The sequence below is a fragment of the Aptenodytes forsteri genome, unplaced genomic scaffold (assembly GCF_000699145.1).
Source record: "Aptenodytes forsteri isolate BGI_AS27 unplaced genomic scaffold, ASM69914v1 Scaffold267, whole genome shotgun sequence".
Lineage (NCBI taxonomy): Eukaryota > Metazoa > Chordata > Aves > Sphenisciformes > Spheniscidae > Aptenodytes > Aptenodytes forsteri.
Window position 1 is genome coordinate 1531712 of NW_008794173.1, and position 27096 is coordinate 1558807.

The window sequence follows — 27096 nt, forward strand, 5'->3', positions numbered from 1 at the left end:
AGATAATGTTCAGTGAAAGGGAATCTTTATCCCCTGTACAATGTCAGGGCTCTGCTCCATAATAAGCGTAATTTCCTGCTGCTTAGTTCTCCTGGTGGTAGACCATTTAAAACTGATTTGGGTGTCATGTCGGAAAGGGTGAAAGTGTTTTCAATTATCTTCCCTGAAATCTGGGAGTCTGGTCCTGGGCAGTGTTCACTGGCAGGGCTGCCTTGCAGGGCAAGTCACCAGCCTGCGAGAAGGAGCAGCTTGGAAGAGCTACATTGCTGCCTGCTGTTTGAAGCCTCAAGCACAGAAAGCTATTTCAGTGTTTTGAACTCGGTGATCAAAAAGCATGGCTTAGGAGGATCTCCAAGAAACCAGTAAATGGTCTTGGAAAAGGCATCTTTGAAAATCTATTCAGTTGGGCTGCTTTTTATCTGGGCTCATGTTGTGTCTCTTTCTTTGTTGCCGTAACAGATAGAAACTTGCTTTTCTATATTTATTTAAATGACAAGTAGGTCCTGTATCATTCGGTCCAGGATTTGGGGCTTTAAAGAGAATGAGGATAGTTCTTAATACTGTGGAAGTTGACAACACTAAGTGGCTGTCTCCTCGGTGTTACATTTAGGCAATCTATTTTAAAAACAGGATTGAAGTATTCCTGATTTCACAGGGATTTGGCTTCCTGAAACATACATAGTTTAAAGTATTTGACTCTGAAAAATCTTAATCTTTATGTTTTTACATGCAAAATCTGTTGTCAGGCATATTCAGTGGGTCTTCACCTAATGCTGTCTTCGGGACCACGGCTGTAAGCAGGCGGCTACCTCAGTGTTGGTCATGTCAATATTTTAACATGACCAAAAAATACTGACATGAATCATGTCAATATTTTACATTACAATTCCCACTAGCACCACCCCAGCACACCAGAGAACCTTTAAAAGATGCTCAAACCTACCTTTGATTCTGACAAAGAATCTGGCAAAGAAATGTGTTGTGATTTAGATGGTACAAATAATGTGTCTTAAATGGAGGCAGCCCGCTCTTCTTCCCCCTTTCCCTCTCACCGGTGGGACGAAATGGGTCGGTACGCCTGGACTGAAATGGCTGTGAGCATCTGTTGGGACAAATACAGCTACCTGTAAACCAGTCCCACACGAATGGGATGCCAATAGCTTCTTGTTTTTCCCTAGTTTATTTTTCTAAGCCAGCATTTTGACATGCTGTGTTTTCTTTGATACCTGAAATTCCACTGCAAGAACTTGTTCATTTTTTCAAACAAATGAACAACAGAAGCGAAGGGTTCTATTGTTGTAACCTCCAGTAGCGTATACTGAGAAATTCTGCCTGACAAATAGTAACGTTGTGCTTTATTCTTCTAGGGGCAGTAAGCCAGAGATGACTGACAAGATGTCGAGCTTCCTTCATATTGGAGATATCTGTTCTCTCTATGCAGAGGGCTCAACAAATGGATTTATTAGCACTTTGGGGTAAGAACAGCTGTTCTCTTATACTAAAAACATCTGTAAGAAGGACTAGCAGAGCTCAATTAGCTATCCTGAGCCTGAGTCCCAGGAAATACTGGCTAAAGCAAGGTAGCTTTATGTACAGATTTGGCCCTAAACATAAAAATGGCCTGAAGCTAATATGGCAAGCTAGATGTCGGGAGGATGGAGAGTGTATCGATGGCTATGGTGTGGTTTTCATGTACTTGGTGGGGAGGAAGAAGCCTGTCAAGTTAAGGTGTGGGTAGAGGGAATGAATGCAAGCAAATGACTTTCATGTTGTTGTCTGTCCCGTGTCCATCCGTGTGTCCCGTCCTGTCCCTCCCTGCCCCCCCCCAAGTCAAGAATGAATATAGGCCCCAGTCCAATCTGCTGATTGGAAAAAAGGATGTAGCATAGGCAATGTAAGTCGTTTAAAAAAAAAATAATTAAAAAAGAAGCCCTGAGCCAAACCGTTTGTATACCACTAACTTACCACTATGACTAGTTTTGTCTTTTCTTACAGTATTTGAGGTTTCTCGTACAAACAAAATTGTACTTCTCCAGTCAAAGGAGAGCATGTTTTGAATCTCCAGCTTTGCCAATGGCCAGCACCCCGGAGCTGCGGTGGGAGCCGTGCCTTGCTGGCTCCTGCCCCTGGCGTGATTCCCCACAGAGCTCCTTTGTGCTTTCTTCTGCAAAGACGTCAGAGTAGGTGCTCTGTAGGAGAGTGCCTTTTAAGCAATAGGAAGTGTATGCCACTTCACTAAACAAAAAGTAGCCACTCACATAGGAAAAGGAAGAGTTTGCAGAAAAAAGCTGTAGAATTGAAATACAGCTCTGATAACTGACAGGGTATGTTTTATTCTGCTCAACTGCTGCTGAGGAGAAATCTCTCCAACCATGAGAAGCTGGCAGTGGAGCTGTGTACTGATTTGGAAGACCTTGCAGGGGGCTGGATGAGAAGCTCAAAGAGCACATCTGCCACCTTGTTTCAAAGTAGTGAGAAATTAGAGGGAGGGAAATAGCATGCATGACACATTGCTGTGGTACTTCAATACTGAATGAGTAGCAAAGAAGCAACCAGGAAGCTTGATGATATCGTGAGTGGGCACGCACACAACATGCTCTTTCTCATTTCCAGTAGCCGTAAGGGCCTCAGGGTGGGTACAGTGACAGCAAATTTTTTGATGCCTACTGTCCAGATGCATCTGATAAATGGAGCTCCCAAGCAGGGTACAAAGACAGCATCCTGGTAAGTCTCTCGGCAGGAAATGATGGGCTGGAATCTCATCTGAGTGACTCCAAACTAACTTGTAGGTTTAGTCCTCTAGCTATTAGGATTCTGGAAAATAAGGGGGCAGAGAAGGAAGCAGACACTGAAGATGCACCATGATCTATTATAGGAAAGAGAAGAAAATATGGGATGCTGCCAGAAGGGAAAGAAGGTATGATAAAAGCAAGGGATGTAGTAAGTAGGGTTGGTTGAATAGTATTTGGCGAATGTATTTGACAAATTTCCCAGGTACTCGTCAAATATGACATGTACACTCTGCAGTATTCGATCAGCTGTGTAACTGGCCAAATACTATCTGCTGAAAACTGGCAAAACGAACTGAGCGATACTATACATTTGGCTATTTTTTTTCTTCCTAGTATTGAAGCAAGTTTGGCAGTAAATAATTCCAGAACAAGTAGAAAGTTGTTATGTTATGTTTAATCCCATACAGTGCATGATGAACATTATGCAGTGGCTGTGGCTTTTGATGGCATTGCTGAGCAGAGATTTTTCACCATGGGTAGTCCTTTTAGACATTACAGACTCTAAGCACATGTATTTTCTAGGTTTGATGAGATGTTCTCATGGCAGGTCTAAAGATCCCTTAGTGTTACAAGCATCCTCTTTGATTTGATTAGTACTGTTTTTAAGGTAACTGCATTATATAATGGCCACACATCTTCTGAGCCTAATTTAAGCCAGAAATCCCAATTGATATGTGAAACATGAAATGCATTATCATCTTAATAAGCCTTCATAATCAAATTAGTTTTGTCCCATATTTAATTTAGTCTTTGTCCTGGAGAAAATTAAAGAAGCAAAGGAAAGATTCAGTGTAATTGTACTCTATACCATGTGGAGTTTTGACAGTCTTATGTCATAACAATGTGTAATGACTTGTTCATGTGGTTAATGAAGGTTGAGAAACAGATACCACTATACATTCTAATGTCGTTCTAAATCTTTAGATTCCTATGACATGACTGTTGCTTAATCAGGACTTTACTCTTGCTGTTTCCCAAACTCAGTGCTGTCATCATTATGATTACCGGTGTACAATATATCCTCTTTTGTGTTTTTCACCCTGTAAAATTTTTTTCTTAGTAGTTTGGGAAGTTCCTCTTTACTTTCAATTTAATCTCAGGATGAGAGGGATATATTGCACTGAGATTATCTCTGTGTGGGATGATCAGAGTAACCCATTTGACTTGATATTTTTTTGGCCCTTTGTTCACCAGAAGCAGGTGTTTCAGTCAGCTCAAATATTAATACTACCATTCTTGTTGGAGCACATATATGGATATATAATACTGAATAGGGAGAAAATCCATGGGGAAAAAGCAATTTACTCTGAATGTTTGCATATGCAAATTTTAGATGCATAGAACTGTCGAGTCCACTTAATCTCTCTGATATCTTAATTTTTATGCACTTCATTATTTTCCATAATTGTTGTCTCAAGATGCTCCCTGCATGTAACCAGCCTCTGCAAGGAACAACTCTCATATTCTAGGTCTCAATCTTTCTCAAGTTGATTCTGCATGAGAATGGACCTCTCAAACCTTTAAGACCTTGGAGTTTTACTTTCTGCTTTTGTGTAGAAAGCCTCTTTGACAGATTGGTTTTAAGGGGCCAAATTGAGTCATTTAGGATCAAATCAGAAACTACAAAATATTTGGTTACAGTTGCTTTTTCACGATTTGGAAATAGTGTTTGGTAAAAGTGCAATTCCATGTTGATCCAAAGCAGGCTAAGGGCAGAGCACTGGTGACAGATGTGTCCTAACGATTTTATTTATTCTGTGGGATTTGAATTGACCCTGTGGGCTTTTTGCCGATGTGTATTCACAGGAGAAGCTCTGTCCTGGTGTTCCCTATTGGAATCTCTGGGGTTCGCTTGTCCAATTCACCTCCTTCCTGGGTAGAACAGGAGGAGGTTAGTTCGATCCCATGACTTACCGTGTGTTTGACTGGTGAGCAGGAGGGTGTATTTATGCCTTCCTTTCTCTTGGGAGTCAATTTTTGTTGTGGCAGTTATTGTTTCTGCCTTTTCTTAATACTTGAGGGGTCATAGGGGCAGTGTCCAATTTGCATAGTTATCATATTTTCCTGTTCTCTACCCTTCATATAAACACATTTGCAACATTATTCAAATCTGTCCAAGAGGCAATAATTGTTCTAAGGCTGTCTCTCACCTAACTAGAATATGGGCTGTTCTGTCTGCACCTCAAGGAGGGGACATAAAGATGATGCAGTATACAGGAGCAATGACTTATTTATTGTCCCAGCTATCCAGGAGCATAGCTCTGGGCAACAGTAAAAATTAGCTGCATGCTTAGAAAGATTTGGCATAAGTTGGCATTTGGGGAATGTCTTCTGCTGAAGTGGCCACTTGGATAAAATATTGCAAATAAACGACTTTGTTTTTGCTAACAAGGATGTAAGCAATTGCAAGGGAACAGAATCTCACTTTACTTCTCATTTCTTTGCAGCCTTGTGGATGATCGGTGTGTTGTACAGCCAGAAGCAGGTGATCTTAACAACCCACCCAAAAAATTCAGAGGTAAGTTTATTAGACAGCTTGTTACCCTTCTGGTTGGAAGAAGTCCTTCATTTTGTGCAATCGCATGTAACTATTTTTGACCTCCACGCTTTCTATAGAATATTTTAGTGTCATCTTCTTCCACGAAGGGTGGCAACACATGAGGAAAAAAAAGAAGTATGTAAGTGTGAATGTCTTGTGAAGTGAGTTGTGGGACTTAAAAAGAATGCTTTGTGAGGGGGTGGAGATGGGGTTGCCAATTGAGGTTGGCTTTCAGATCTGTCCAAACTTACAGGGTCTCTCTAAGTTTAATTTCTTTTTCTCCATACTATCATACATGCCATTTAGTACCAAACCTATCTCAGAGAAGAGGAAAACGAAAAGGAGCAAATGTTTGTAACAACTATTGTTGTTTGACCTCATTTGATATTAACTACATTTGACTTTGCTTTCATTCTGCCAGGAAACTTATGCTTTGTGATAAGAAATTAATGCCTTTGCACAGTTTAGCTAGGGCTGATTTGTTTAAGGAAAATCTCGAACAGGAAGAGAAGCACTAACTGGGATTTTGTTTCAAAAAACCTTCTTGATTTCTTTTTTCACTCCTTGGTTGCATCTTTTACCCAAAAGATAGCTCAGCCAAATGCTCTAAAAATTTGATGTACCTTTTATTGCTGTTTTCAAATGTAGCAGCAACTGTTTGTCTTGTTTTTGTTGGATAAATCTTGTTTCCTTGGTTATACTTTGCCTTTATTGGGGGCTCAGAATTACCATAATTCTTTTCAGGTTTGGCCAGAACTGCAGGTGATTGCCCTTGAAAATTGTATACCTTCTGTACTGCTGGCTTTGTTTGCTGCTGTTTGGTTTTTTGGGTTTTTTGCCATGACATGAAGATGTCTCATATAATGAAACTCTTTTTTTAGAATATTGCTGAAGTCTGAGCTCTTGTTGGTTTTTCTCCCTTTTTGCTGGAAAACTAAATAGCTGATGATTCAAATACTTGAAGCGGCAACCTGGAGAAGTTTTAGCATTCAATGTTAAGCTCTCCAGAAAAAGAACAATGGTGTTACGTGAACTAGAGCCCTGACTCTAGGCATTTCTTGACGTTAAAATCATATGAAGGAATAAAGCCAGATTTGACTGAGACTGCTGGGTGTAGAAGGGAGGGAAAGGGAGAGAAAGAGAAAAGAATGAGAAAAAGGCAATTCTTGCTAGCACAGTTTAGGAACTGCAAGTACAGAGAGAGAAGGAATAAGCCAGATTTGACTGAGACTGCTGGGTGTAGAAGGGAGGGAAAGGGAGAGAAAGAGAAAAGAATGAGAAAAAGGCAATTCTTGCTAGCACAGTTTAGGAACTGCAAGTACAGAGAGACATTTGTCTGATATAAAACATTGTGGTTAGACATTGTAAATGTTCTCATATTACTTATAATTTATACATGGAGAAAGAATGGTGTGAACCTTTTCCAACCTTTGTAGTTACTTCACTAAAGCTTTCATGGGGAAGTTTATGCTTAATGGTAAATGGCAACAAAAGTCATAAAATTTTAGCAGGCGTTTCTGTTACTTATACACATGCTTTATAAGTGCAGTCTAAGATCAAATGCTTTCCATGATAAATATGTTCAGAAGAAGTAACAATGAAGTTTATCGCACCATCTTCAACACAAATGGAAAATACCCCTCTTTTTATTATGAAGCAAAGGCACCCAGAGGCTTGTCTGGCGTGTTGCATGGGGAGTCTCTGGCAAAGTCAGGAACCGCAGCCATGTTTCTGCAATCTTACTTGGTGTTTTTATGACACCTCGCAAAAATACCTCCCTTGCAAATGGAACACAAGGTCTTCCCTAAGGTGCATTTATCCAAACGATAACATTTACATCTGGGATATAAAGCAACTGTGGGCATCTGGTGAATTCAGCAGTCCCAATATTTAGTTTTGTCGTACTTGAGATTTAGTCTTCATTGCCTTGGGCAGTGTCACAGGTACAGCAGATCCGTAGCACAAGATACCTTTTGTACAGTAGCAGTGCGAGGTGAGAACTGATGTGGAAATGTTCTAGTATCCAGTAAACTTTGTACGTGGTGCCCATGTTTGTTCAGTGATTTCATATAATCCATACTAGTCATCACAGCCGATAGGATCACCGCAGTTTGAGGCCTGAGAAGAAGCGTGATCTTGGTTTGAATTCACATAGGTGCAAAACACTAGGACTGGTAACTGAGAAGTAACTTTTGAAAATACCATTAGAACAGGACCAAAATTAATCAAATGTAAGTGACTTACATTATAGCTTTACACAGTAGTGGAAAAACGCCTCTATGCTATAACCTGTTCTATATCTATGTGCGAATCCTCTTTCAAACGAACTGTGCTTTAAGGTGTCCAGATGCAGGTCAGTCGAAGCTGAAGTCACCTTCTGGGAGGAACACTGAACGTGTGGCCAGTCTCGAGGATGTCGCTTTGGGTAGTATTTTTAAGAAATGTATTTCTAAGCTTCTCTGAGCAGATTTGTGTTCTGTGGGCAGATGTAAAACAGTTGTAAATAAAATTTTCATGCTTAATCAAAGTGGTGAGAGATATCTAGAAGCAAGATTCACTACTTAGATATGCATACATGACTCTAAGAAAATGCAGTGTGAAACTAAAGCATATATATCCAGTAGCAGAATTAATCCGTCCTGATTTTTTCTTAGCCATGGGTGTTTCAGGTTTTAAAAAGTCTTGTTGCCTAGGCTACACTTAATCAGTTGCATCTTGTGGCAGCAGCAAGGCCCTGGTCTAGAGGGTGGTGGTTTTTTCTTTCTTCTCTACTTTAGACCCTTGAAATACAGCAGAGCTGCTGTGCACAAAGTGGTGGTGTGTATGCACCATCCTTCTTCCTGGAGAGAGCCCCTCTCATACGAAAGGCAGTTGACAGTAATACTTAGCCGTGAGTATATGCTGTCACTAAACACTGATAACCTGCTTGGGGTGTGAAAATAGTCCCTGCCTGAGGAATGCGTTTCTAAAAGCAAGCACTTCGTAGCTGAAACAGAGGTGGGTTTTGTGTGCTAGTGAGTTGCTCCTTTTAAAAATGTTGGCTTCAAGTTGTCCTAAGGAAAATTCAGTGAGGGAAGCTTGATGTGTGTTTGGATGAACTGGGTTGAACAGAACGATTTGCAGCGGCACGACTGGAGTCGGAGATGGGAGCGTTAGAGTCTTTCAGTCAGCTTGGAGGAAAACGTACAGAGGTATCCTGAGGACACGAGGGCTTGCTTTGTTGACAAAAGTTGTGGAAAAAGTAGGCTGACAGATTAATCTGGTGGTGGTGGAGCCCTGAAAGGGGTGAAATGCAAGAGGAGGCTGAGTAAGATGGGATAGAGTTCAGGTAAGATTTGGAGTGTGGTGTAAAAGTATAAATGAGACATTAAAAAAAATAAAATTCAGAGGGTGTATTAGATGGAAAAAACTGAAGTGCCAGAGTTGGGAAGAACTCTAAAGAAAGGTATTAGTCCAGCAGCCTCAAGTTACTATGAGTGTTTACCAGTAGTTAGTTCACATATTAAATGCTGTTGTGCCTCTAGGTCCTTAAAATATTAGTTTGATCATTCGAAGGTGTGAAGACTGATTTTTTTTTTTCTTCCTTTTTCCCATCCTGATCAGAAGTAGATAGTACCTGAAGTTAGTGGTTTGAGGTTGGATGGTAATTATGGTCTGTAGGATTTCAGTGAATTTTTTTTTTATTCTGGCTTTCTGAATCCACTTTAAATATGGTGGTTTGGGTTTTTTTTTAAAGTATGGTGTTTCTCTGGCCCTTCATGTTTTCAGCTCCAACTAATTCATAAGTCCTCTAAAACTGCCTTGCAAAACGTTAAGACTTTAAGAGTACATTCATTAGGGTGTTTCTTTTTTAAAATGTTAATATGAAAATTCTTGCGAAAGAGTATTTTACTTAACTGGTCTGAATATACTGTGTACAGATGAGATTCCTGGAAAAAATCCTAGCTGTACAAGTCTCTGAAAAAAGAAAGAGTGACAGTTCCTTGGTTATCTGCACTGCTTTGAACAAAAAGAGAGATTTTACGTATTTTATAAAGCTGGAATCGCTGCTCTAATTGCCGTCTTTGAGTATGACTGTGCATCTGAATAGTGACTATAAATGAACATCCTTTTAATTTGCATGGGTTTATGTGGAAAGTATGAACTACAGCTGACCCTCTAGCTAGGCTAAAAGCACCAGTGTTTCATTAGAAATCATTCGTACTTAAATGCACAGAGACGGACAGCTATTTTGCAAATTAAAGTCAGACCTAGCAATAGTGGCGAAGCTGAAGCAGAGCCCAGGGCTGATAATTTTGAGCTCTAGCTGCTGGTTCTGTGCTCTATTAGTTAGCTTGTGTGTGCTTTTGCAGAGGTTTTATTTGTGTTCGTTTGGTATTGGAACATAGCACTGAGCAAAGCCAAACGTGTTTGCTTAATGCAAGACACTGCTACTACACCAAAACAGTCTGTCTGACAGCCTTCTCAGGAAATTCCTTACAGCTCTTTATTTGGGAGGCAGATCTGTCTGCCAGGGATCCAGAGGCTTCGCAATAGCTGCGTGAAACGCAGGGAAAAAGGGCACTTACTGGGTTAATTTGTCCAGCAACTACCTCATTCCAGAACATTGTTTTAGTAGTTGCTGGGCAACACTCTTTTTTTGGCAAGATGTTCAAGGAATGAACCCATATCTTAGACTTAAAATACCCTCATGGTGAAGCAGAAGATGAGTAGTTCAAATTCTGTTTGTTCTTTTGATCCTAATCCATACGGTATGCTCTTTCTGAATATTGCCTTCCCGAAGCCTTCGGCTAGGCTTGTCTGGTGGTGTTAGGGGCTAGCACTGAGGGTCTCAGCCTTTGAACTACAAGTTCATCTTCAGTAGAAGACATGACCGGGGCACTACAAAGAAGCTTTAATGTATAAATATATATGTATTAAAAAAAAAAAGTATCTGCACACCCCAATTCTGTTGATGGATTTCTCTTAAATTCGCACTGTGCTCAGCTTTGACGAAAGTCAATATGCTTCTCCATAACAGAAGTATTTTGTTTTGTTCTTCATAGCTTTGCCATCAGCGATGTGAAGCCCGTACACTACTGCTTTGTTTAATATGAAGGAAACCATATAATTTATGCAGCACTGATAGAGGCTATGGAGTTATGTTGCATACGGCACTACAAAAGCTTTAATGTATAAATATATATGTATTAAAAAAAAAAAGTATCTGCACACCCCAATTCTGTTGATGGATTTCTCTTAAATTCGCACTGTGCTCAGCTTTGACGAAAGTCAATATGCTTCTCCATAACAGAAGTATTTTGTTTTGTTCTTCATAGCTTTGCCATCAGCGATGTGAAGCCCGTACACTACTGCTTTGTTTAATATGAAGGAAACCATATAATTTATGCAGCACTGATAGAGGCTATGGAGTTATGTTGCATACATACAGGATTATTTAGCCTTATTTAGCCAGTGCAAGCTTGTTTATAGTTTGGCATTAGAACTGAGATTAAGGGAATTTTCAGTTGAAGGGTCACATACATAGTTTTCCCAAACACTTCAGAATATTAAAAAACAAACTAAAACAAATACCCAGATCCCTCTGCCTGTTAGTTTTGGAAAAATATTAGCAGCATATAGAAGTGCCCTTTCTAGGTGGTAAGGTAGTTCAGTACCATCCCCTGTACTCATGGAGAAGAATTTTTTGCGGTATAAGCCATTAGGTATCGTGTTCAGCTTCAGATAAGTGTGTAGCCTCAAATCCTATTGCTCTCCATATGCTCTCCATGCATACTTTCCCAGATCTACTCTGGTGAAAGCAATTATATCAGCTCAGATTGCTTCTTAAACTTTGATGTGAAATAGTCTGACTTGTATGACTTTCTGCATACGTTAGATGAGTTCGAGTGGGTGTTTTGCAGAGGTTTGAGGGCATATTCCTGGAATGATGGTGAGAAGAGGAGGGGTGATAGACCTGGGCTGCATGGCCAAGTTTAGGCTCCTTTTTCTCTTTGAACATGGTGTTTCTAATGCTGGTGAAATGTTTGGGTATATTAATTATTAAGGTACCCAGACTCCTTTAAGGACTGTTTAAACAAATGTCTAAATATGGCCGTTTTCACTCTGATAACCATGCATTAGCAGATAAAATAGTGGATTCCTTTTTCATGCAGGAGGCAGAATTTTTGAGAGAGCTTGCGTGTTAAGTTCAAAGCTTAGCATGGTGGTCTTGTAGAGAAGTACGTCACTTGTGATAGAAAAGTGACTCCTTTTCGGTTTTGAGATGTCCAAGACAGATTAAAATGCACACGCTGAATACCAAAAGTAGGAAGTGGGGCAACAATAGTAAATAGCTACTTAACTATCTTATCGGGTTTATGGCCAAACACCATAAAAAGAAGAAATTATGCTTCTTAGCCCCTTTTCAAAAAGAGTACTAATATCATGATTTAGTGTAAAATCAAAAGCAGCTTTTGGGTTGGTGTGATGGAAGAGAAGAATGATAAAAATACAATCGAATGTTGTGCCTATCATTTTTTTTATTTAAAATTGAAGCATTGGTCATTTTGAGTAGGAAAAATCTTTTGATCTTGCTGAATTAGGATTTAGTTAAAATATCTAAAATACGCTTTCACTGCCTTGATGAGGAATTCTTTAGTATGATTCTCAGTATTTATAGAACTGTACTAGAAAACTGCCAACTGCTAGTACGCATTTGAATTTGATGCCCTTTATATGATGAAGAAATCCTGAGCGCTGTCTCTAAAATGTGAATCTTCAGCCCACTGCATCCTACGTACAAGCAGATGTTATAGACAATTGTCACCGTGGCATTTAGGTATTTCAAAAAACTGGAAAGTCAGAAGTGTTGCATTATCATACAGACAAATGTGCTTTATATCTGCTAAAGCTTGGAAAACCCTGTGAGAGAGAGTCCTAATCAAGAGTTGGTACACCACTTATGTGAGGACACCCAAGCCTCCTTCCTCTCTGCAGGTGAGATGGTAGACAGTGTACACTGCCTTCTCTGCTGGCCCTTGGTGACTTCATGAACACCTCATCTCCAAACGCTTTTAACTACAGGTTTTGTGGTAGTGCTAGGCTCATCAATGACTGCTTACATGGCTTGCTATATTGGCAAGTAGAGGAGGAATTGGAGCTTTCCTGTTATGAGCACAGCTGGAGAATAGGTGTTATACTCTAACTTGCGTAGCTGCTGTGTCCTGTAAGTTATTTAAATGTGAAAAATTAGCTTGCGTGGCTTTGAAATCCAATAGTAATTGGATGCAGGAACTAAAGGGAAGCTTTTTTTTTCCCCCACACAGGAAGGTAAGTATTGTCATGGAGAGTGAATTGGAAAGCTGGTTTTATTTAATTTGCTGCGTCTATTGCAGTGTGGTTCCTTTATTGGCCTATTAAGCAAGACAAGTTTGTAGTCCAGTTGGTAGCTATGTGTGCTGAAGCACCAGGACATCCTAAAAACATCCCAACTCCATGATGCCGATGTGCTTTGCTGAAACAGTGGATAAATGATTGGCTAAATAATTATTGGTTTAATTGAGATGGTTTAGCGTGGTTTTACTGTGTCCTAGTTGATGGGGTACCAAGACCAGAATGGGAAAGGCCTGTATGGCACAGATTACAAGACTGACTGTTTAACTTGGTGTTAAAATGTTGTCGATACTGAACAAGAGGAGGAGACAGGTCTGTTTGGGATACAAGGCACAGGCTGTGAAGATTGGCTAGGCTGCGTTTGCATGCTGGTCTGTGCTGAGAGTACTGTGGTCAAACAGCTATCTGCCAACTTCTGGTTTTAAAGTGCTTTCATCTTGGATGTTTTGCACCTAGATGAAGGCAGAGCAAAGCCCCTTTGAAATAGAAAGTGGCCATTAATATGCGTAACTGGAATGCTGTATGAAAAATGCAATCTGTTGGTTAAGGTCCTGCAAAAGAATGAGGGGGGACTTAGTTGAACTCCTAGTATGAAGTTTTATGATCTGTGTGCTTCGTTTGCCCATCTGAAAAATGTGGGTAGTAATTCTGTACTGATGAGACATACTGTACAGGACAACAGGGGAAATGTGCTGGTGTAGTGACCATGTCCTGAAAATGAAGAAATATGCAAAGTGCTGGTTTGAATGTTCATTCTTTCTCAACAGCTCTCACAGGTCTGAGCTTTTTCCCCTGTGGAAAGTTCAGGGTGTTTCAGGTAGGATCAAGGGAGGGATTGCCAAAAAGCAGTGCTTAGCTATTAAGTAGAACAGTACTGTTAATAAACCTAGCCCCAACCTTGTAGACAAAAGAATACTGTGGCTTTGTTGCCATAGTTTCAGTGCAAAATCTGACCTTAGCTACAATAACATTCGGTTAGAAAGAACTAGCTAATCAGTTTTCTAAAATTAGTGTGTCCCCTAGTACATAAGCCAGTATGAACAGGATATTTAATGAAATATTATACTTAGACACAAGAGCCCAGGGGAGTGCAATGCCTTGATGAATTGTGGGGGTGGGGTGACATTGGTGCATATCTTTTAATATAGCAAAGTTATTAAAATTTGTGGCTTGCTTAATATTTAGGGTAGCTCAACTGTTGTGTTCTTCTGTGCACTCAATCTACTTTGCTCTGTTCCTTTTAAAAGCTCTCAGAGTCTGTTCTGTAAGCTGGGAAGACTGAGATGCTGATGAGTCTCATCAATACTAAGCACTTCCAGAGGACCTTCAAATAAACTTCAGAGCTAGTGTTGTGCTTTTTGTTAGTACAGCCTGAATGCTTTGCAGATGAAGGAGTCTTACTCATATAGAAGGATGCAAATACTGAAGCAGATGGATAAAGTCATGAAGCTGTGGAAAAAAACCGTGTGAGGGAAGCAGTCTCCCAGGTATTAGGTACTGACATCTTCAGCTTTTCAATCGTTGTCTGAAGTGTTGAGAAACTGAAGGGAGAGATTTGGAGAGGGGCTGGCTGGTAAAGTCTGGCGTGTAAAATATTGCCGTCAGCCCAGAACACCTGACTTGAGAGTGCATTTATTACGCCTGAGGCTCCCTGACCTAGCCTACGGTGAGATTTTATCAAACTGGTAACCTAGAGTGAAAGATTGTTTCTTGGCAGTATGGGAACTGTGATGAATTATCAGGTTTTCTTATGTGCAAGTTGGTTATTCGGGTATTAAAATAAGAAAGATATGTACTATGCAAACTGGGGGGGGGGCGGCTAGGTGAGCTATCTGTTATTCACTTCTGTTTGAAATTTAAGTTCTCATTCAGCCCGCTCAGTGTTTCTGCCTGGCTGAACCGTATTGCCCACATAGCTTTCTGGAGTCACCAACATGCTGAATTTTTCTCACTGTAGGTCTTGAATGGTAGCTTGCAGCTAAGGAAACTGAACTGCCTTCTCTGCAAATCTGATGTACAGGATCATGCTAGTGAAACACAGCTTTGCTGGCAGTACCGAGACGAGAGCCTTTGTCATCCAGCTCTCCATCCCGACTTGCCTGCTGTATCGTGCAGTGATGAGCAGTGTTCCCTTACTGCTTGATGCTTGAGAGATACCAAATGCATGGGAAGAAGATTTAGACAAGGAGCATCTAAATGATGCTTTGCAATTCGGTAGTAGCTTTTGTTGTTTCTGTCAGCCAGAGTGAGCTACTGATGAATCCTCACTTCTTCTGACAGTGCTTTGCAGTTAAGGTTAAAAGTACCTGTAAATAGTCAAAAGCAACTGTAATTCACTTAGTGAATTCCCTGAGTCTTAGCTTTGGACTGTCCTGGATATGTAGAAGCACAAACATTTGGTGACAAATGCAGTGGAGTTTTATTCAGAAAAATGTTTTTCACCTTGAATGCACTGACGCTTGCATGGCTGAGCTGTCAAGCAGATCTTCTTGGCTCTCTTGGTTTTGCTTCTGCGACATGTAGCTTATGATTCCTGATACAGCATGCAGTCACAGGAAGGTGTGATCCATATTCTTGGATCTTCCAATTCAGATTCGGATTAGCATGTTTGTGCTTCAGGGTTTGCTTTTTTCTGTAAACCCAGCTGCCTTCCCTGGTAAACTTTAGGAAACCATACCTAGCTTTTACTTTGGCAGAGGTATGAATGGTATTCTCAAGTTTTTTCCCTTTTACATTTTTGTGTGACCAAATTTGATTTCCTATTACCCCTTGACTTGGTGTGATCATGGGGTGTTTCATTTTTCAACGGGAGCAGATAAGTGTGGTGTGACACTCCTGAGGACCTTGTGTGTGTCTTAACTCTTCAGAGAGTCTGTTCTGTAGGTTCTCACTTCTCTGTTGCTTTTAGGATGGAGTGAAGTTGCGTGCTGCATGTAGTAGCAGTAAGTTATACTAAAAGCTTAGATTATTTTACTTTACCGAAAAAATAAGGCTTTATATTTTGCAAGGACTTACAGTTCAAAAATATTTTCAATTTAGGTCATTTACTTAAGAACACAAGATATGCAACTTAAATATGCTAGGTACCTGTACTGAGGAGGTCTTAAAGGTACTGTGTCCAAGTGCCACGTGGAAGTCATTAGTGAAAGAGGAACCCAGCCTCAACCCGTAAGTTAAATAATCTCACTTCTCATTTCTGGGTAGCCTGTTCTTCACTGAGCAAGAGTCCTGACTAAAGTGGTGGTATCTCCTCGGCTCTAAGCTCAGAGAAGTAATGCTGTAAGTACTTCTGTTTGGGAGCAGTCAGAAGAAAAATGGTGAGGCTTCCAGCGTAGCCAGCCATAAAAATGTGCTGTTATGAAAGCCAGACCTTGCCAATCGTCTTCACTGAGCAGTCTGTGACACTTGCATCTTCCTCCGTTCCCACATTGGTGCTGGAGATTGAATACCCTGTCCTTCTCACTGCAGAATTTGGATTCATCTTTCAAGATGAAGTATAGTACTTAATGTGTCAACACCTGAGTGTGATTTCTTCTCTTCAATTATTGATGCATTAATAGCACCTCCAGCTGAGTTCTTCACATTGCTGGGTGGAGATCAAGTTGCCAGTGCTAATCTGTCAAGCTCCTTGTGATTTGGGACCTGTCTGTGTAAAAATCTCCAGTCTTTCCTGTGTAACTTTAAAGTTTGTGATCCAAATGCTAGGAAAAATGTGACTTGTTGGTGAAGGTTCTTGATTCTGAAAACTGCGTTGCATTTTTTGCGATCCAGAAAGGAATTTGCTGCTTTGAGGTCAGTCTTGAAAAGCACCTACTCATTCTTCAGGAATAAACTGGAAAATATCAGTTTGCTTCCTTGCTTGACAACTGACTGGCTGAGGTAGGGAGTTACAAAAATCCTGGATTAGCATTTAGTGGCCCCTAACAAAAGCAACCGGTATAAAGAAGCCTTGTGTTTCTCACCTAGAAAAAGTATTGTTTGTAAACATATTTATGCTGATTTTTCTCATTTGCTTTAAAAAAAAAAAAGTTGGCATACGTAGGAGGCTGTTTCTTATGCTCTGCACTTGCCTTTTAAACTCCTGACTTTGTGTTCATAGCAAAGGACAAAATGCACGTGGTGTTTGGTGTAATTTTGTGGAAGCTCAGGTGGAGGCTTTCTGCCAACTGGTAACAGAGCCATTTGTGCTGGTCTGGATGCAGCCTAGCAGAGATGCTGAGAAATCTGAGCTCGGTAGCTCTTATTAAATACTGTTACCTTGCTGTGAAAGTCAAAGCATTTAGGTTGGCATGTCTCATGTGAATGTTTCAAACACTAGAATAGCCATTACGGATTGACTGACACTAAGTGCAGTGTTCCTCAAAAATTTTATTCTAATGAACAACTTATTATTCAGTCAAGTAAGTGTGTTGCTTATATGTTAGGACTAATACTTCCTTCCTACCTAATTTGTGAAAATAAACAGTACTGAGTTCTCAGTGTTGGCAATTTTCATCTGTTTTGATTATATAATATACAGAAGTTCAATGAAAACATAACTCCTTGTGTTTTGGATGAAGAGTCTTTCTGTAGCTCTGTCAGATTTTTAGAATAAGAAGTCACCTCCAAGCTCTACTGACAGCGGAGAAACCGTGACATTGCTAGCAAACGCTGCGACAAGATCCTCTCCTGCTTTAACTAGAACAGATTATCTCCGAGTCAGATTTTATTAAGGATACAGAAAGCTTTGCTATGCAAAAGCAATCTGGTAGCACTTAGACCTTGTATTAAGTGAATGTCAGCCCTTTTATTTGTCGAGGTTAAAAATTATACAAGGAAATAATAAACACAGAACTTGTAGGCATGAGGAAGTGAGAGAGCTGGATGAGGGAACAGCCATCCTGAAAAGGAAAAAATCTTAGCTATCTCTATAAAAATCCTTCCCCCCACTTCAGAGCTGTGCGTGATCTCCAGCCAGCACCAGTTAACTTGGAACAACCCCACGGGCCAGTGGTTCAGGCTGATGGTGGCCTGGCAGTCTCTAGGACTGGGGTGGGGGCTCAGTACAAAAGGACTTGTTTGTGTTAGGGATTCCAGTCCACGACTGTTCCTTATGCCATAAAGCTACGTTTTATTTTTGAAGAAACAAGAATAAATCTTAGTATTACTAGAATGTATCCGGTACCTATGTGGAAAGAGGAAAAGTTTAATCCCTTCGCTTCAAAGCTCTGAAATGAAGTTGTTAGAGCCTGATGATGTTGGGATACTGAATGTGACCAGAGCGAGAGAGGATTGAGCTGGGTTTTTAGTTGAGTGTTTTTCAAAAAACCTTCAAAAAGCTGAAGTTTCAGCACTGATCCGGCAAATGCTCCACCAGTCCAGCCTGGAAGTTTGGATTAGTCAGCACCAAAGACTTCAGAGAAAGGCTGAGGAACCAGGTGGTGGGTTTGTGGTGTCGCTGGGTCACGAACGGCACAGCACAGACGGAGATGACTTTCTCAGCTACAGCATTTTTCTGTTAATTTAACTAGATGTTCTTGTCAGAAGCATTCAGGTGCCTTTGATTTCTCGCTCATGTCTGAACATGAACATTAAGCAAAGGCGCTTTTTGGAGCGTATACATACATACAACTTTTTTGGGGGTTGTGTTGACTTATTTCGTTCTGTCCTTTAGAAGTGCATTTTATGTATTGATTAAAAAGCAACTAATTATGAAGTGACACTAGAAAGGTGATAAGAACTAGAGTAACTCAATTATCAAGTTTTTCTGGGAAACAAAAATTGTACCTTATGTGGTTGCTGTAAGAGCATTTAGCTGTGGAAACAGTACAGTGATTGCATGCCCCGCATGTGCTCAGTACTGAGCAATCCATAGGAGAACAGTCTTTCCCTGCTGCAAAGTACATACTCTAAATAGGAATGACAGCACCCTACGAGCTAGTGTCTTAGGGATCGGAAGGTAAAGTCTGAAGGCAATATAGATTTTACAGATAATTCTTGGTTATCATTGACAGGTTTTAAAATAAGCTAAGAATTTGTATCCTCCCACTCCTTGTCAGGCAGATGGCCTTGGTCATGGAGAATGACAATGAGGAGAAGATCCTTCAAATATGATCTACAAGCTTTAATTTCAAATATATTTTTTTCATATGCTCTCAGTCATGTGCTTAAAGTTTGTGTTTTGTGGGGACTTGGGAGTCTTGACAGATGATAATTCTGCATCAGAATTTGTCTGCAGAGAACTCTTTGGAATTTAACAGCTTATTTGTCTTACAGTCTCCTTACAGGTTGGCTTGTGTGTGTATGTGTGTATATACATAAAAATAAAAAGAAAAATTGCAAGAGAAGGGAGTACACTATATATAGGGGATTTTATATTTAAATGTAGTAGCTTTTGTGCTGAATATCCAATAATATTTCAAATCAGCTTCTTTTAACCTTAATATTGTGCTTGACATTTAATTTCTAATTTTTATCTGATGAAAAAATTGAGAGGGTGTTTTCATATTTACTTGTTTTTAGTATTTAGCTGAAGTTACCTTGAAAGGTCAGCAGCCATCACCATAGCTTTTTGGTCTTCGCAATCCTCAATGCTAAACAGTAGTTCTGAGGACCTTGAAGGCATATGGGTAGCAGAGAAAGCCATAAAGGGAACAAACGTGAGTAATTAGTGCTTTGCCTCTATGAAATGTCGGACTGAAGGGAAACCCTGCAGCTGTGTTGAGACTAAACTCATTTCAGTCTGTGTGAACTTGGCCTGAGGAATGACTTCAGACCAAGCCTCCAGTGGCAGTCAAATTTATCAAGGACCATGAGGAAGCTGCCCTTAAAATAGGGTAGTGTTTTTGGATGAGTGTTGAGTTGGGGTAGGGGAATTGAGATAGAAGTGATGGCAGGCATAGCAGTGCGTTTCCAGAGGGGTACCACAACTCATTTGTGCTGCCTCTGCACCCCAAGCCAGCATTCATTAAATGGGAAGCAAGAGGGATGGGGGAGAGGGAGCAGTGCAAGGGAGAGAGGAAAGCGTTTTGCAGGCTTTTGGGAAGATGGGGAGTTCATATGGGATTCTTATTCTTTACATTGGTGAGAATAACTGAACGTTCAGAGTAAAACTGGATAAAATATTTTATTCTTGTAACTTCTCCAAGAAACCTTTATTGAAAAGAATATGAAAATATTGAAGTTTTTCATTTTCTGAAGTTCAAAAGAAAAAAGAAACGCAAACCAGAACTGCGGGGAAAACTGTAAAACTTCTTGGAAAAAAAATTGTGAGAAAAATTTCAGACATTTTTTTGAGGGGAGGGGATTTCTGTTTGCAGAAATTTATTTCTTTCAGCTTTCTGTGTTAAAGCTTTCATAACTGATAGCTTGCAATGTCTGTGCTGTATTAAGGATCTTTGTGATCCTGAAGTTTGTTCCTGCCTAAAATGCATCTGTCTGATAACTGGGAAGGGATTGAGTGGAGCTGTTTGCTTCTTACGCAAAATTAATTCCCTCTTGCTGTACCTTGCTTTCCCTTCAGGTACTCCCAGTGTTTACATTTTCTGTTCTTTTTATTGTACCTTTTCTGTGCAGAAACTACTGGATTTGTTTGTCTGCTCTGTGTTTTTGTAAATATTGTGAGCCTGGTCATTGCTTTGATGGCCCTGCTGCTACCATAGCTGTAAAACCACAACTGGAAGTAGTGGGGAGGGGGTGCTAATTGTAGAGTTTGGAGAGGAGGGGGAAGACCTTGAGGTTTTACTAAAACTTCAGATCGGTCACACAAGTCCATTGCCACAGGCTCTTTTGCTTGCTATGCATGCGGAAGTGTTGAGAGTCCTGACTTAAAGAAGTACCTTTGAGACTGTTCAGGATCTCAGACCGCACTGTTAACTACTCTAAAGAGCAATGTGATATTCGTGCAGGGTTTAAATTATGGCTAATACAGGATTAAAGTTAAACATTGTGTTGGGAACTAGACATCAAAGTACTTGGGGGGGGGGGGGAAAAAAGAAAAGGGGGAAGAAAAAGGGGGGGGGGGGGGAAGAAAAGAAAAGGGGAAAAAAGTGTCAGGAAAATGAGTTGTAGCCTTAGACTTAAAAACTCAGTAACTTTAAAAGAAGAACTTTTATCCTTCAGAGATTTTGAAGTGCCTGTCACTTAATGTTCCTTCCTTCAAGTCATGGTTAAAGGCTCATTTCGGAAAACCACAATGACTCAGCTACTTTGAGTATCTGTTCGTATGTGGCTCATATTGGAAGCCCTAAGATTTTCTCCCACTGCCAAAGATGGTTTGTATTGGTGGACACTTTATTGGAAGTATCTTTTGCATTATGCTAATTTTAAACATACTTTAAATATTTAGATTTTAAAGAAGTGTAAAGGCATAGTACCCTGATATTGCTAAGTGGAAAGGAGAACATTTGTTTATAAATATTTATTATTTTGCAAATGCAAAGGTAAGTTTATCGAGATTTTTTTTCCACATTTGAAAGTGACTGCTCCAGAAACAGTGCTGTCTAATGTTTATTGCAGTATAGTGCTGGATTATTCTGATCTCTGCTGAAGGACTGAAAATGAGTTCCTTGGATATGTTTTGGATTGAATCAGTTAACTTGAAGAAATGAACAGTTCCTCCTACGGTGCTTTGGCCTCTTCAGATCTGTCTGCTGGTCAGACGGTGCCTTCAGAATAGTCTATGGACATCCTTGCATGCATCAATATGTACATCTTGTTTCCTGGTTGTGACCTCAGATAAATTCTTCTGTGTTCCTCTGTACAGCACTACATGTTCTGGAGGACAGGACCTGCCTTGTTCTGTGCTTTATGTCTTCAAGCTCTTTGCTTGGGAATGGTACGGGTGGCTTGGAGAGAGTTGGTTCTGGACAGAGCTTTTGCAGAATCAGTTGGGTGGCCTGGTGAGAGATGTTTCTGAATGCATCAAAGGGAATTTTTGAGCAAAAGCTATATAAATATACATAAAACAGAACTGGTAGATTGTACAGGAAGGAACTGTGTGAATCTGTCTTTCAGTGTGGTAGGGCTGCAATATATCTTTTTCTCCTTATTTAGTGGACAGCAGCTTGAGGGTGGTAGGAGGAATAGATGATAGCAACCACATATTTGTGGTGTTTAAGAAAAGTAAGGTATTTAATGGAATAACCCTTCCATAAGACATAGTGATCTACAGGATGACTTCTTTAATAGTCTGAGATTGAGCTTAGTCAGGCAGCATCCTGTGTGGGTTTTCTGTGCTTACAAGTCTGTGGCACAACCAGCTGTCAGGTTGGCTTTTTAGATTCATATGGAGCTAGTCCAACCTCTTGATTAAAATTTATGCAACTGCCTGAATTGCTGAAGTGGACATTTTGCTATGCAATGATTCTTGATTACTAGCATCATGCTGGTGCTAGATCTGAGGACGCAGAAATAATCCCTTACTCATTTTTCTCTGTATTTCCCTGTTGGTACACAGAGGTGTTGCCATGGAGGAGAGCGTGGGGTGGGAGTAGGCAGGAACCAGCTGCTTTAGGGCCACATTGGGAGGAAGACTGGGGGAGGATAATGCATGAAGTCTGCTCTTGCAAACGGTCCTAGGAACTTTGCTGTCAAGTGTTGTGTGCGCTCGTTATAGAAGAGCTTTGAAGGCACGTAGGGAAGGGTGGGTCTTTTAAAGAGAGGAAATCGTCCTTCCCTGCACTGCTTGGGAGGGAAGAGGTTACAGAGCTAACATGCATGGTGGACTTTAATGGGCCTTTGTTTTTAGTCAAGAGTGCCTTGGCAATCTTGTGCACCTTCATGCATTGTTTAAACAAGTAGTGCTTTTTAATGATGTGGCCTTTTAAGGGTGTGCAGTACAACTGTATTACGTTTAAAAAGTGCTTTGCAAATTTTTAATCTAGCCAGCACAAATAATGTTGCTGATAATTAAGTAATGCTCCTTTACCTGGAATACGCTTGTGACCTGGCCAGCTGGGTTTTTTGCGTGTGTGTATTAACATGTTTCTCTTCTCATGAGGTCAGGTGTTCCTACAGTTCACTTTGGGTAGCTGTGTGCTTTTTGAGGCGAAGATTTCCCATAGCTTTGGAAGCCTTTTCCTGTTGGTCATATCCCTACAGAGCAGCAGCTGACAGTGCAGGACTGGATGTAATGGTGGAATTACACGAGTAGCATTATTGCACTTGGATGACCCCTTCTGCTTGCTTCTGTCCATATTATCTTTTTGTAAACGTAACGCAGTGGTCAGTTGTGGGGGTGACTGAGTACAGGTCCGATAAAAGAAGTGCTTCTCAACCGCTCCCGTGCATTAGGAAGTGGAAATCCCGAGTACCAAGAGATCAAGGAATATAGCGTGATGTGATATTCTTTCTGCGTGCCTGGCTTCTCTGTTGGTGTTGCAATCATTTTGACCTATTTTTGTTACTGTTTTCCAATGATCTCTGAAAACTTAATCATAAATCTACTAGACCTTACAAAATGGAGACTGCAGGGATAATTTCTTCATCAGATTTCATTAGAATAGAGCAAAAGGGTGTTCTGTTGCTGAACTGAAGGATCCATCCTCGCTACATCACGGTGGGTACATCAGCAGTCTCAGTTAAAATATTTTTTAGTAAAAAAAAAAAGTTGATTTGTATACATAACAAGCATATGGCTTAAGGCTTCTACTCAGCAGTTATTTGGATGTATTTATTAGTAAAAGTACCACGCAGAGATGTTTGACAAGAAAAACTTGTTCTCTGGAATAAGGTTGGGGTTTATGAAGTTAATTAGTATTCCACAAGCAGCTCTCAAGTGAAGGCTGAAAGCTTTCTGATTTTAGCGGTCATTTGTGTCCCCAAACGTGGGTTGTCTGAGAGTGTGGGCTATCTGATGGCAATTTTCAAGACATGTTATTGTAAAGAAGTGGAGATAATGTGCATGAAAATTATAATATTTGGCAATGTTTGTAGTAGTGCAAGTTCGGGGATGAAATACAAAAACTCTGTTATATCCTTACTCTGGCAGGTCGTGTGCTGTGACCTACCATCATGCCTCAATATTTCAATATATCCCAGCCTCAATATTTCCTTCTAAAAAATGTGATTAGTCTCACAATGTCATAGTAGCGTTTTGGCTCAGAAACTTGCTGCTCTACAGTGCACATGATTCTCCAGTGCTTTCCTTGAGCAGCTCATCTGTTTCTCTTTAAATATTGAGTCTTTGTAGTGTTGTTAAGCATACTTTAACTGGCTTCACCTTGTAAGAGCCTTCAGAGCTTTTTGAATGACCAAGAGGGGAAAACTGCATATGGAAGTGCTCCTGTGCTGCCGCACCTCAGGAGGATGCAGGGCGCTAATGACCACTTAAAGTCTTTAATAGTCCTCTGTTTCTATGACAGTGGAAGATCATGGAAAAATAATTCACTGCATATGAGTTTGTACCAGCCAATATCTTTTGGTGAAGTCTCGTAATCCTTCTTTCTCAAAGTTCTACATTTTACTTAATGTGTAGTATCGCTAGTGCTCTGATCTTTAGTAAGAAAATAATGGCTTCGTGCCTGAATATATCTAATGTGCAGTTTGTGTATTTGAATGGAAAAGTAGCAGGCTTCTTGAATATTTTCAAAGGACAAACGGAAGACATGCTTGGTATCTTGAAGTTCACCTTCTGAAAATCCAGAGACGTGGCAGATGAGTAAATTTAAACCACTGCTTCTAGTGATTTCCTTTTCATACTGAGTGACTTATTAAAATTGAAAGTCGATGAGGAAAGTCCCAAGTGCTCATCCAGATCTAAAAGCTCAGGAAATTACAGATAATTGACTTTTCACATCTTTGTCACTTAGTTTTTTTGTTTCGCATAACGTACATATCCTCAAGCGTTTTGAGGGGATTTTTTGTTCTGCCTGTATCAGTTACCTTTGAATAAGGTCCAGGTATTTAATCAGTACAGTTGGCACTTTCCATGATTAAGCCTTTGGATAGCATCAGTGGGTTTCATTTACGATTTGCTGAAGTAGTCTTTATTTCTGAACTCCCAGGAAGAATCTATTTTGTGAGCATCTCTAATATCAAGAATACTTGCAATCCATCTTTTGTAACTTTTGTCTAGTTTATCATGTGAGAGTTGCTTGTTGGTTCAAGAGGCTGATGTACTTGTTTTTCCAAAAGCATGTGTTAAAATGTTGTGGCTAAAAATTATCCCTGGGGTCTACAGATGAGTAACATACTCAAGTGCTACCTCTTACTACTACAATTTTCCTCTGAAGTCATAAATCTAGAAAGCATTGTTTCAGACCTCCTCCATGGGAGAGCTGGCATGGGATGGTGCATTGAGTGCTCTTGTAGCTGTCGGTGCCAAGGGCCATTTTTTAGTGGTTGAAAACAGCAACTAGCACTGTAACAGGTGAAATGACACCGTTCAGATGTCACTGTTGATGTAGTTCTTGTGAGCTCCTGTTAAATTTACAGCAGAGCGGGAGAGGGCTGCAGTAATTTTTAAAACACTCCATCACGTCTGTGAAACCAGCGGGGTTAGGTCCTGCCTCTGAATGCTGTGTGATCCGTGTTTGAGTGGGGCTGCCTGGACAGTGAGTCGCTGTTTCAGGCTGTCCTGGCTTCCCCCACCAAAGGATTTCATCTGCCTGCGCTGTTGTTCTGTTCCACTCTGCAGATCAATGGTTGCAAATCGATATTGCCAAATCTATTGGATATAATTGGGTTTTTTTAGCTGCTTCTGCTGTTACTCAATGCCAAGATCTTGTGTAGAAAAGGAAAATTAATCTGAAACCTGATTACATTAATCTGAAACCTGAAATCCTGAAAATCAGGGCATAAACCTGATGTAGATCCGGAAGTAGAGGCTGGACCACCTGACAGAACCAGAAAACAGTTTTAATACAATTATGATACAAATAATAATTGAAGAAAAAGACAGTGATTGAAACAAATGAAGGAAGAGAAGGGACAGGAGCAGGCAATGTTAAAAGAGGACTTCAGTGCATTTTTCTGAACTGGGAAGGTTATTGCTGCTTTGAGGCTACTGACGAAGGTGGTATTCGTGATCCGAGATGACTATCTCTGCTGACTCTGTGCAGATACGAGTGTAGGATGTGTTCAGACAGTGATGCAGCTGGTGTTACTTAATAGCTCTCACCAGCCCATCCATCACTTTTGAATCCAGCTTTCTTCCGCACTGATTGACATGTTATCATTATGTCAATAAGGCAGCTTGAAAGATGGCTTAAAACATTGAAAATACCTAATTGTTGTTCTTTATGGAAAAGGAAATTTTTTAAATGGATGTAGTGCTAAGTGGTTTGAATACATTTGTTTTCTCTAGACTTCTCAGAAACAAACACAGGTAGGGATGTATGTTGTGGTGGCAGTGGTCATGCCTTGAGGGCGAGATGGTAATGCACAGTCCTTTTTGGTGCTTCCCTTGGCAATGCAAATGCCTTGATGCATTGTTGTTATGGTCCAAGGGCTTCACTACAGTTCCATCACAAGGATCAATTAAAGGCTGAGAAAATGCACGAGTCTCAGCGTTAAGGAAAAACTTTATCAGTGCTGTAGTGATAGCTAGGTAAAGGTTTAATAATTGCTTTTTTCCCCTCCTGTTTTTCAGTTGATTATGCATTGCTGTGAGGGCCTTCCAGCTGTGACTCTCAAATGCCACACTAGTGTACAGATTTGCTCATCTTTTTGCAGCTGGCAGGAGGGGGGACTGAAATGAATGGATATGTTGATTCACACACACTGTGAGAAGGCAACAATTAATAGGCTTTGAAATTCAATGACTGGTAAATATTGTGTTCTTGAAGGTGAATTGGCTTGGGAAGCAAGCAGCATTCAGGAATGAATGCGCAGGTGGATACTCCTTGCTTGGCTTTGGTGGAGTGCTGGTGTGACTGCTGCAGAGAGGGAGTGCAAATTTAGAAAGCCAAGTATTGCAAAAGTGGAGCACCTGAGAGCGTGGGGCAGGGGAGCTCCTGCTTTGGGTGGTGCGGCTCTTGTGGCAGAGGGATAAGAAGACTTGAGGTCCATCGCTTGCGTGTTCTTACAGTGGTATCAGCATAATGGCTTTTTTTGGTTCCTCTTGTCTAAAGGGTTTTAGGGAAACAAGGCAGGCATTGTATGTGAAATTACAGCACCTAAAAACAAACTTCTTGGTCTGCTTAATAGTTGGACAGGAAGTTAAAGAAATGAAACCGATGGTTTCCTCTGCAGGTATGCGTTAACTCCTCAATTTATTGTATGAAGTTTTGGTGTTACTGTTGCAGGCTGTTACAGTTTGTTCTCCAGGGACATAATTGGTTGTGGTAAACCGAAGAGTCCTGCAAGCTGCTGTGTCCATTGGAAAATAGACACCAAGTTAACAGAGCGTTTGTTTCTGCAAAAGGCTTACGCCTGGAGTCTGTATGAAACATCCCTTAGAGATGGATGATA

General features: G+C 40.5%; 1 protein-coding gene across 1 annotated transcript in view; it reads left to right on the forward strand.

Annotated features, from left to right (window-relative positions):
- The first annotated feature begins 1368 nt into the window (after positions 1–1368).
- ITPR1 (inositol 1,4,5-trisphosphate receptor type 1) overlaps positions 1369–27096 on the forward strand; it is a 167325-nt gene continuing 141597 nt past the window's right edge. Inside the window, exons 1-2 of the mRNA XM_019473245.1 lie at positions 1369–1475; positions 5240–5310. Coding sequence (XP_019328790.1) covers positions 1384–1475; positions 5240–5310 — 163 coding nt within the window. The 5' untranslated portion in view covers positions 1369–1383. The remainder of the gene's footprint in view (positions 1476–5239; positions 5311–27096) is intronic.